This window comes from Aedes aegypti, chromosome 2, assembly GCF_002204515.2.
Source record: "Aedes aegypti strain LVP_AGWG chromosome 2, AaegL5.0 Primary Assembly, whole genome shotgun sequence".
Classification (NCBI taxonomy): Eukaryota; Metazoa; Arthropoda; class Insecta; order Diptera; family Culicidae; genus Aedes; species Aedes aegypti.
In genome coordinates this window covers 165,746,931-165,759,702 of record NC_035108.1, presented here as the reverse complement: position 1 = coordinate 165,759,702, position 12,772 = coordinate 165,746,931, and the positions used below count along the sequence as shown (strand labels likewise).

General features: G+C 36.6%; 1 protein-coding gene across 1 annotated transcript in view; it reads left to right on the top strand.

The window, feature by feature from the left end:
• Nucleotides 1-400: 400 nt before the first annotated feature.
• Nucleotides 401-12,772, top strand: part of LOC5572287 (H(+)/Cl(-) exchange transporter 5) — a 33,809-nt gene continuing 21,437 nt past the window's right edge. The window contains 2 exon segments of the mRNA XM_001653922.2: nt 401-1,224; nt 12,027-12,306. Of these exon segments, the coding sequence (XP_001653972.2) occupies nt 1,117-1,224; nt 12,027-12,306 (388 nt within the window). The 5' untranslated portion in view covers nt 401-1,116.

Sequence of the window (12,772 nt, the reverse complement as noted above, 5' to 3'; positions counted from 1 at the left end):
AACCTTATAGAAAACGACCCAAGCCAAACGTCAAATCGACATGTCCCTACCAGAAACCGAGCCTGTTTGTGGCAGCCATTTGCGTTTTTAAAAACCTGGATAGCATGAACAAAGGTGTCCACTTTATAAAATGAACAGTGCTTAGATGCACAATTACAAACGTCAAACTCGAACAAAAGTGGTACGAGAGCAACGAGTGCCTTATTTGCTTATTTCGCTATACGATGAAAACATTCAAGTGTTATGTCTGTTTGTCTGTGGACATGAGTCAAAAGTATTATTTTACGAAAGTTCCGTATAGTAATTTGTGTGCGTGTAGTCAGTGGGTGCAACTCGTGTGGATCGCGTTCGCTAAATTCCAAACAAAACAGAAAGCAAAAAGCAAGAAAAAAATGTTACCTTCAATCTGAGCTGTCATTAGAAAAATTCCAACAATCTCGGTCGCGAAGTTATGTATAATATTTATTAATTAGGAAGTGAATAACAATGTTAGTTTGTGACTTTTTCAATAAGTAATTTCGATTAAATTGTTTAGTTATATGTTCAGCAGTTTCTTCAGCTACACGTGCCGTGAAAAAATTTACGAAACACGATAATAGCTTGAAGAAAAGTAATGTTTGTTAATGGTGATTGTCGCGTACTTGTGATCTCTACCTGATGTGAAATATCAGCACAAAATTTCCAATGTTCTGAATACTGATTCATTCATAAAAAGAAGATAAGTGCGCATTACAGATAAGTAATTAAAGCAAATCGTACAGTGAAGTCTAATACTTGAAAACATATTTTGTGTTTATACAGTGTGTACGTAAAATATTGCTTATTCCTAAAATTAAGAAGAAAACAGTTTCAACGAGCATTATTACTACGTGTCAGTACACTTATGTTCTGCGGTGACGGTAGTGAAAAAGATCTGAAATTCATCATAGCGATAGATATAGCGAGATTAAGCTAGAAACACCCACTTCTGATTTGATTCAAACACCACTTAAGAATCTGATCTGATTGTTACAATGCTGCATGCTATTGGTGGAATAGTGAACCTAGAGAGTTGATGAGTCTCTATATATTGTTATCCCAGTGATCTATAAGAAAGTTTTGAGATCGAAACACGGTATGGAAAAATTCCCCCTGAAAGGAACCAGTATTTCCACATCACCAACAGTGGTAGGCTCCCATCCATTGAGCGTTGATCACCCTTCTTATCAAGCAGTTGGACGGAAGGTAAGTAACCTATACCTACGTTTAATTTCGTTGGTGGGAGTTGATGCTGGTGAATGCATTTATTATCGTGTAAATGAGATTCGAAATCCTTTCGCTGTGTACAGACGATCTGTGTTAGTTTTTCTTTTGAGATAAAAAATGTAAAGTTTCGCTTATCATACCTATGCTAGCACCGCGCGTTTGTGGAGGATAGCCCCTGTCATGGGTGACAAAATAAACAATATCTATCAACTGCATACTTAGTTCATCTGTTCTTCCTTTTGGCAAGTGTAAATTTGACGAAGTAACATTATAGGGTGCCGGTACCAATGGTTGTAATGTACCAGTAGATTGGACTATGGAATAAAACGAAAATTTTTCGATAAAAACGACATGTGCTATTTTTGGTGGATAGATCGCCTCTAGTTTAGTCGATTTGTCAAATTTCAGCTTTTTATCTTATCAAAAATTCATATAAATAATTAAGTTTACGTAAAAAATTGGCTCCCTTGCACCAATAGAAGCCGTCGTGTTCCAGTAGTGGATCAACGGTTGGAAGCAGTTTTTAAAATGGATGTATAAAAATGAAGAAAAGTCCTAGAGATGATCTTTATGCTTCATTCGAAAGATATTAATTGCTGTTCCGAGGAAAAAATGTTAAACCTATGTAAAAATTTACCATTTTGTTTAAACTTCCTTGTATCATTCCCGAACGTCTACTACTGGAGCACTAGCGCAACTACTGGAACACGTGTACCAATAGTGGCTCAAGCGATTTTATGTTAAAAAATTAGCTTTATAACTCTTTTTATATTTTTCTTATATAGTAGAGGTTGAAATCTTTCTGTTCACGCCAAAGATCTCTGTTAGGGCTTTTCGTTATTTTATTATGATTTTTTATAGCTTAGGTAGTCCACTAATGGCACCGGCACCCTAGTATTCTATACCGTCAAATGGGGCCTCTTTTGACCCTATCCCAAGTCCCAAGGTTAGTGGCAGGTCTCTTTTTTGAGACTTGGTCTCCTCTATTTTAAAACAAGTCTCTAAGAGTCTCTATTTTTAATTCAAGTTCTCTAAAGTCTCTTTTATAACCAAAACAGTCTCTATAGTCACTATTTTCCTCTTCCTGTTTGAATCTAATCGTGATGAATAATTCTGGTTGACCAGAGGAATTCCAGATGATCTTACGCGATTGTTCTCTAGGAATTTCTTCTGGAGAACTCTGAAATTATTCTAGAGATTTTCCATAAACTCTTTTAGCAATTCGTCCAAAAATTGCTCCAGATTTGTTGAAAGAATAATTAACCCTTTTTTCCACGACTTTGATCGACTGTTATTTCATGATTTATTCTAAATAATACAAAATATCGTAAAACGGGGTGAATAGAATAAGTGGATCGAATAGGAACAAAGTGATTTAAAGTTAGAAATAGTACTACTACAGTTAACTCTCCCTTACTCGATATTCCGTATCTCGATATCGAGTTAGAGAACCATAGTAAAAGTTGGTTTTCATGGCTAACTCGCTGGTCCCTTTGAACGCAGTTGCACTGCTTTTGTGTTCTGTAACTCGATACCTCCCTAACTCGATGGTCCCTTCAATATCGAGTAAGGGAGAGATGACTGTACTATTATGCGATGATTAACTTTTACTATTATGTGATGATTAACTTTGTTATTCAATTTATTTTTTTTTTCATTAGTGCAATAGCGAAAGAGTATTGCTAAACTTTTTCAAGTTAAACATTTAATAACATTTTTCATTGAAAAATTAAGAAAAAAAAATAAATCTCAACCATTTTCGATACAAAGGTGGCTTGGAACATCCGCGTTTTTTCTTCGGAAGTTCTAACAAAATCCACATTTCTCGCGTTCAGTATCATAAGGGCGTAACTGCAATGATCGATTTCTCTTCATCGACTTTCTCTTTAGCTAATTGCTTTACCGGGCGACTGTTTTCGACTGCTATTTTTGACTCAGTAGTAAGTACTCATCATCCTTCATCGTACTACACCGTCAAATGTTTCTAAAACCGATTGAATTTCGTGTAATCATGCAAAGAGAAAATCGACGAAGAGAAATCGATCACTGCAGATACGCCTGTATGATACTCAACGCGAGATTTGGATTTTTTTTGTGGGATATTCAGTTGGAGCTGCCTGACAGCTTTACTAGCGTTCGCCAAGTTCTCCTCTACCAGGCCCAATACTCAGACTAGGCAATGGCGCCCACATGAACACTTTTTTTTATTAGTATTGTGACGTGGTAGTTTTTGAAAAGTACCACCCATATTCCCTTGCTTCTGAGAGAAGAAAGCATTGTAAAAATCAGCAACTCCAACAGAATTTGGTTGAAATAGTAGTGTAGTAGTGTCATTACAAATACTGTCTAGTCGAAATGATTTGTCATTTAAGTGTCCTTTAAAGTCATGCTAGTTCATTTCGTTATTCTTGTTGTTGAAACTATTTATTGATCGTTGCGTTCATATGTCCTAAAGAAATGAGTCACTTTCCTTGTCTGTTAAACAATTTCTCGAAACTAGCATGTATACCCTAATGATCAATCTCACCGTCCTACTTTCCAAAGTCATCAATATAGTGAATAATTAACCTATATCCGCCCAGCGTCCTAAAAATAGGACAGAAGCCCCGAACGCCCAGCGTCCTATAAATAGGACAGTACTTGTTGTTGAAAATAAAGAGGTTTAGGAGAAAACTGTCTTCTGCAAAGTTGATCACAGGACTGTTGACTTCCACTTGGTAACTGTTTTAATTCAGAATTAACTCACCAGGTGGCGTACAGACGTCAAAAAATGTCGCATATAGTGGTTATCACGCTCAATGGTATAGGTGCCCTAGTGTAGATGTAGTTGAGAGTTAGAGGAAAACAATATGCACTCTGTCTCGGTAAACACCTAAAACCTGGGTGTAAATATTTCAAATTGGGTAATATTTCCATATACATTTTGATGAGTCTGGAAAGTGTGTGCAAGTTTCGTTGAAAAATACAAAAACAAACTGAGTATGATGAGCGTTTGCAAGTGTTCGTGTGTTCAAATGTTACTAAGCTCTATAGAAACAACTTTCCGGCGTACAAATATTTGCTTCGTTTATATCTCAGCCCAGCGATGAGATACAAAAATGGTGTTTTCGACAAAGTTGAACAACTAAATAATACCTATTCGCATAGAACCTTATAATTTCGGAAAACACTCCCAAGATGACGCAAGTGAGCCAAAACTTTATTTGCTTATATCTTAGTCCAGTTATGAGATACAAAAATGGTGTCTTCGATAAAGTTGATCAACTAAATGAGAACTATTCGCCTAAAACCATATTTGTTCGGAAAACATTCAAAAGATTTTTATTATTTATCTTTATTAGGGAGATTTTCAGCCCTTGGCTGGTTCATCTCCGTATTCAAAAGGTGGCGCTAATGGTCGAACATTTTGAATGTTTATATTGCAGTTCAGTGATGATATACAACGTTGGTGTCTTCGACAAATGTGTTTAACTGAATGAGATCTAGTCACCCGAAAATTCATTAGTTCGGAAAACACTCACTAGATGGCGTTAGTGAGCAGAGATGTTATTTGCTTATATCTCTGTCCAGTTATTAGATACAAAATTGGTGTCTTCGACAAAGTTGATCAACTAAATGAGACCTATTCGCCTAACACCTTTTTAATTCGGAATACACTCAAAAGATGGCGCTAGCGATCGAACAATTTGATTGTTTATATCTCAGTTCAGTGATGAGGTACAACATTGGTGTCTTCGACAAATGTGTTCAACCGAATGAGATCTATTCGCTCGAAAAATTATTAGTTCGGAAAACATTCACTAGATTGCATTAGTGGGCAAATATTGTATTTGCTTGTATCTCAGTTCTGTTATGAGATACAAAATTGGTGCCTTCGACAATGTTGAACAACTGAATGATTCTTAGTCACATAAAACCTTATAACACTCACAAGATAGCGCTAGTGGGCAAAGATTTTATTTGCAAATATCTCAGTGAAGTGATGAGATACAAAGTTTGTGTCTTGTACAATGTTGAACAATTAAATAAATCCTATTCGCCTAAAACCATATTAGTTCGGACAACACTCACAAGGTGGCTATAGTGGTCAAATATTTTATTTTTTTATATCAGTCCAGCGATGAGATTCGAAATTTGTGTCTTCGTCAAAAGCGTTCAACTAAATGGGATCTATTCGCCCATTAACATAGTAGTTGGGAAAACTCTCCCAAGCTGGCGCTAGTAGACAAACATATTATTTGCTTATATCTCAATCCTGTGGTTAGCATAGCATAGCATAGACTGACTGTACATGACAATGGTTGCTACTCCGTGATTGATCGGAACTGGTAAGAATTGCACTACGATCCAAATGAATGAGGGATGGGAGTTTCCGCTTACTCTCGAAGTGCAATTTTAGCAGATCTAATATTATTGATCAATAACGGCGCCGGCCAAGTCCTTACAGTCAGTTGGGATGGGGAAGGAATGTTAGGGTGTAATGATTGTTGCTTCTAGAGACCGAGAATACCTCTGCATCTCCACAATCACCACGGGAAGGGTGTTTATTAGTGAGGGAGGAAAAGATCTGGGAGCCACCTCTGGTCGGTGATGCGATCCATGGACAAGGGGGAAATATACGACTTGTATTTAAAGCTAGTTTTGTATTTTTGTCTCGAGAAGTTTTTGGAAAAAATACGTCAACATCTATAATGTCGAACAATTCAAAAGACGTTATTATTAATGACGAAAACTGAAAATTGCATGTATATATTTTAACTTAAATGAAACAGGAATAATGCCGACACTTGTAGTGACGAACCATACATAATTTGTTTGAAAATTACAGTGCTGTTCTGAATAATAGCAGCGCATGTCGATTTTCATACAAAAAGCTCAACTTTGACATGCTGTAGTTTTGTTCCCTTTCAAGCAATCGAGTTGAAATTTTCTCCACAGAACTACAAAGATGCCCAATTTTGTAAACACAAAATTTCAAATTTTTCTAAGCCCCTGCCGGAAAGTGAGATACTAGGTGAAATTGTTCGAAAAAATAGAAGTTTTAGAAAATACGTCAACATTCACAATGTCGAACAATTCAAGAGATAATTTTTAATAATGTCAAAAAGAGAAAAATATATGTATATTGAAGTTGTATAAGAAAAAAGCATAATGCCGACACTTATAGTGACGAACCATACAAAGTTTGTTTTAATATTACATAAAAGTTACGCTTTCAAGAAAAAATGTGTTATCATAAGCATGAAACGAACTCACAAGTTGGTAATCCATTCTCGACTGAACACAAAACTGACACTGACAGCAAAACTTCTTGGCGTCCCGAAAACAAACCGTCTTGCTTGGGCCTTCCCAAATACCTACCCAGCAAGACGCTCCAAAACAGGGAAAAAAAATTCTCCGGTGACGAAAACACGCGCGAATCCGTCAGCAAAGTCAATCGGACGACGCAAAACCGAACTGTCTTGCTTGGGCTTCACAAAGCACTACCCAGCAAGACGCTCCAAAACAGGGAAAAAAAATTCTCCGGCAACGAAAATACGCGCGAATCCGTCAGCAAAATCAATCGGACGACGCAAAACCGAACTGTCCTGCTTGGGCTTCACAAAACACTCCATATTATTTGCTTATATCTCAATCCTGTGGTTGGATACAAAGTTAGTGTCTTTGACCTATTCGCCTGGAAACTTATTACTTTGGAAATCACCTAAATGGCACTATTGGCCACACATTTTATTCGCTTATATATCAGTCCACTGATTAAATCCAAAGAAAGCTATTCGCCTAAAACCTTCTTAGTTCGGAAGTTATTTTCATGATGGCGCTAGTCGGCAAATGTTTTATTCGCCTATATTGAAGTCCAGTATTCAACTAAAAAAAGAAAACACATGTTTTCTAGCCTTCGAAAGAAGTAGATGATCTTTTGAAGGGAGTGAAGAACGAAAAAAACGACAAATTGACTTATACATCCATGAACTGAACTCCAAGGGTGAGGGGCGACTGTTCCCTAGGAGACACCCGGTAGTCCCAAAAGTAACCAATTCAATTAAATTCCCATTTTGAGTCTACCGTTACTTTATTTACGACAAGGCATGAAGAAAGAGCCGTCGCATGATATGTTTTGGTGTAAAAACAGAAATGTCCCCAATGCCAGGTTCCTCCGGAAAATTCCGGTGGTCCCAAAAGTGGCCACTGTAGTCAATTATCTATTTTAGGTCTACAATAGCCCTATTTAGCACGAGACATGAAAAATGAACCGTCGCACGATATGTATTGGAGTTTAATTTCAATTGTCCCTAATTACAGGTTCCCTCGGGGACATCCGGTGGTCCCGGAAGTAGTCACTGTAGTCAGCTATCCATTTTGAGTCTACAGTTGCCCTATTTACGACAAGATATGAAGAATGAGCCGTCGCATGATATGCTTTGGTGTCAAAATCGAAATGTCCCCTATGCAAGGTTCCCCCGGGGCACTTGGCGGCGCCATGAGTGGCCAAATCTGTACAAGACTCATTTTCAATTTATAATAGGGTATTTTATGATAAGCTAGGAAAAAAACAATATTGCGCGACATATTTTGAGTGAATAAATAGTTTGATCCCAATTCGGATCCACTACCGGCACCGATTCCGGGTAAATGGCCATATATTGGATGTTTCTGGACCGATCTTAATACTTGGCGCACCAATCGCTTCAGAATTTGATCTTCTATCTTCATGTGTAGTAAAATTTTGATTTTTAACCGAGACCTTTGCTAAAAACACGTCATAATTTTACTGTATAAGACATGCTTCCGAAAATTTGGATTATCACCGGTATCCGGTGGTCATAGTTCATCTCCATGGATGCCCCTCAAAACTAGATTAGTTGACCCGTCCATTACTTCTTAAAGAATTGAAATCGGTCAATTTTTGTCAAAGTTACAGCATTCCAAAGTTGGCCCAATTTTTGCCTGTCCCAGTTATTTTGACAACCCCCTGTACATAAGACATAAGACCTGTTCATATTAGGAAAAATGTCTGGAAATCTACCGGTCAAGCAGTATTCGGAATTCTCATGCCAAGAACAATGTCTGGTCAAATTTTTAGCTCATTTGATAAAGATTTCAATATGCTTCAAGTTGAAAATGTGTTTTTGGGCTTATTACAAGGTTTAAAAAATCATAACTAGCATGTGGAAAATCAAAACCACATGCTATTACCACTATTTGAAAGCAATTTCTATTCAGTTAAAGTTTGTCGAACACGCTAGTAAGATTAAATTGAGTTTTAACATTGTTTGATCCAAATTTGTTCTCCACAGTATCCAGAAATTACAGTTTTCTCAATATACATGGTATATAAAACACCCATTAAAATTATTTTTTCATGCCCTTGTCAACGGGAATCGAACATAATACATTTATTACTTCAATGACCATCAACAGCTTACATGTTGCACAAGGCAATAAATTACAATAAATGCCCAAAGATCGAACACTGCATCGCAACCTGATGATAATTAAATTATGCATGACACATGTACCGAAAACGAATGAATTGAACAAGTTAGCATTGCTTTTTTTTCCGAGTGATGATTGTTTTGATCGCATTTCACTGATCATTTAGAACGATTTGAAAACAATCATCATCATCGACTGAGAAAAGGCAGTGCTAACGCGTTCATTTTTTGTGTTCTTTGAAGCTCACGGTGGTGCTCTTCGCTCACCCACAGTGGATTTACAAATGTGCTTTTCAATTACTAATTTTTTTACAATTTATTTTCGTGAGATAAATAGTAACTTTGAACGGGATTGACTTTAAGATATGCATAGTCATCATGCCTGGAAATTAAAAATCCGAAATGTTCATGCAGGCATGCTTTTCAGTGAAAACACTTCCCGAAAAAAGAGATTTTCAAGATCCTCGAGATAGAAACCTCAACCAAACTATGTTAAAACTTGCTCCAATCTTAAAATCGTGTTCGGCAAAAGTTCGTAGAATTGGATAAACTACTATGTAGAGGTATTTTCAATAAACTTTGATGTTTCGTTCGGTAGTTATGATTTTTTAAAGCTTGAAAATAGCCCAAAAACACATAATTGATTTGAAGCACACCTAAATTTACTCTGAATTAAGTGAAATTTCGGCCAGAAGTTCATTTTGCAATGATAAATAAAAGTATTGGTTGACTGGGGAGTTTCCAGACATTTTTGAAAATATGAGTAGGTGTACATGTATGGAAATGTATGTATGTCTGTATCTTACTTACGTGGTAGAGCAGAAAATTGAATTGAAGTCACTAAATGATTTAGTTCTGGCATGTATCTTTCGTTTCTGAAATTTTCATTTTTTATGTTGCAATTTCTTTATCAGGGCACGTCCATAAATTACATCACGCAAAGTTTTGCCATACTCATCCTCCTCAATTTTCCTCTGTGTTGTATGGATTTCAATTTTTATATGGGTAGTCACATTCCCTTGTAACCCTCTCCTTCCTTTTCTGTACGTCACGTAATTTATGAATTACCCCTCACCTGCAGTTTTTTTTTTCAATATTCAACTTGTTTACATTGTAATGGGTCAAAGATCATGAAAATATATTTGATTAATCTCGAAAATAAACTTATAGAACAGCTAGATATGGACGACACACTGTCAAGATTTTTTCTGGATCCCCACCATAGACTTGAAATTTTTTGGTGAAATGAGGTTTAATTTATGGGAATAAGTCTATGAATAACAAAAACGGAGCTGAATTCAAATTGTGAGTTACCTTAGGCGTTAACGGGTTAAAGTCACCAATGACAAAAATTTTTGACTTCTTGCGAGTCAATTTTCACAAGTCAGGTTGGAGCCAATTAACTTGCTGCCCAGAGCATTGAAAGGCAAATAAGCAGCTATGAAAGTATATTTACCAAGCTGTGTTTCAAAAGAAAGACTTAAAGTTTCAAAAACCTTAGTTTCAAATAACGAAAAATATGATGTTTTATACGCCTATGAATGATGATTGCAACTCTCCCACATGCCCCACCAAGTCGATTATTACGATAATAAAAAAGTTTGGATTTCTTTTGAGTTTTGATCCAGGTTTCAAATAAGTTTCAGTAATAACTGCTATATGTATGTTATTAGCTGTTAGAAAATTAAACAGCTCGTCCTCTTTACCATTTAAAAAACGAGCAGAAACGTAATCCAATAACAATTTGATTAGAAAATTTTACACCAACTTGGACTGCTTCAGTCATAATGGTGGTTTTGAACATTGCATCAATCATTTAATTCAATTGTTCATTTAGAATATTAAAATCAGAGGGAGAGGTACATTTTCCGATGATTTTCCGTTAGGATTTTCGGTAGACAAAGAGGTGGTTTCTTATTGGTGGGGATTGCTCATCAAATCTTCCGGTCCGCCTCATTGTTACATACTATTTGGTGCTACGTGTAGTTCTTCTTTTTCCAGCTGTATTGAAAAGCATGAGCCATAGTCTTTCGCATACAATCGGATCTTTCTTTACCAGGAAAGAACCAAAATGTCTATCGACGACCGGAGATTGCAAGCAGATATAGTGGAGAGCTTGTCTTGAAACGTTCATCGCTTCAAGCTAGTTGAAAAACTGAATATACTGATTGCCTGTCGATCAGAGCCGAACTAGGCATATATCGTACACATACATCTAAATCTGCATATCTCCGATGCATTACATCGTTCCAGGTGGGAGTTGAGAGACCTTTCAAGACGACTTTGAACAAACGTTCAGTTTTGTCGTCGTAATTAAAAAAATGTGCTTCTTCTCTTCAAGATGTTTAAGGAGAAGTTCGCGATCTTTAAGAGTTTTCGGCAATACGCGACAGTCTCCTTTATTTGCTAATTGGAATAAAATCTTGATTCTCCTAATGGAGTTCAAGATCTGTCTGTCTAAATCGCCCAAATTCAAAATTGTAAAACATTCTAAAGAGCATGGAAAATGCGAGAATTTACCATCAGAGTCAACCGATCAGAATATGATGCTGGCATGGTAGTACTTTTTGTTAAAATGTAAACTAGCTTTCGTTCACGAAATTTTCACGGTACGTACTCAATTTACGTGGTTTGAAGTACACGATAACAAATCGGCTCACATAAAATATAACATAACATTATATTGGAAACATAATTAAAAACCAACTACGAATACATGTTAAGTTCAGGCTCCTATAAGTTACAACGCATTTGCATCTAACAGACCAGTTAAATAAATGTCAACAATTCCCTCCGAGCGAAACATGCGCAGTTGATGCCCTTATTGATTTTTATCTGCTGCCTTTCCCAAAACTAAAAGATTGGCGAATCGCCCTACATTTGTTGATTGTCGTCTGGAGATTTAAAAACTAAGGATATTAAAGTGCATATTGGAATGGCTGACACAGTTTAGGTACGTCGAATGAGGAGAAGATAATTTACGTACCTTTTCATAGTCGTGAACATCCAGTGAGACTGATTTTGCCTTCTTATCTGCATGGCTTAGATGCAGAGCGACAGCTTGAAGGGAGATTGTGCAAACAACATCGTAGACAATGATTTCTAAATTATTCCATGTGAACAGAACATTCTTCTTCCTGAACTGTTCTTTTAGTTATTAATGTCGATACTTCTAAGGGACATATAAAGTCTGATGCCAAAAAACACTTTTTTTTTCTTCTTTTGCATCCTCCCTCAACGCAGGACAACCTTTGCTATTAATAATTTATTGGAGAAAATTCCTCCTAGCATTATGGCTATATCTATTGACTGGTTTTTTTTTTTCCACACATATTTTCCCAACAGACTGCATCGCCAACTAATGAGAGGAGTTTCATAAATACGACTTCGCTAACATCGGACGACGAGATGATTGACATTACGCCAAATAACGTAAGCAATCCCAACTATCAGTATCACTCGTCTTCGAATGGCAGTGGTGGCCGGGAGGACGGCGTGGGCGGAGAGAGTTTGGGTGCTACTGGAAGCGGATTAGGTGGCAGTCTGCACGCCGGCAGTGATAACAGCGTGAGGACGTCGCCCACGCATAGTCGATTCGGACGAGATTTTCATTCGGACCATGAAGGTAAGTTACCTAGTTTAAATTAAACGATAAGTTAATTTGCTTATCGATGTGAATTAGAGCTTATAGATTGTAGATATGTGCGCTGCATCAATCATTTGTGTATTACATTAGATGCACATTTCAAATTGATTGATTAGGCGTTCTAGATGTGAAATAGATTAATGTTAGTGAAGATTGTGTAGAAGTTGACTTCATCGATCAGTAATCTATTATTTAAATCTACATTCAAATTTCATCCATCACGGAGAAGATTTTTTATTTGTTAAGACATCTAAACATGGTCTGCTTAAAATTAGCATGGAAACTAAAACGTAATTGTCAAAATTATCGACTATAGAAAGGGCCTGGTATAAGTAATAAATCACTCAAGATCTGAGGTTCACTCAAGTCATTTTTTGTAATAATTTTAAAAGTGGTCATTTGTTTTTCTAGGACTGACAGCAAGGTTCATATCAGTGCAATGTTT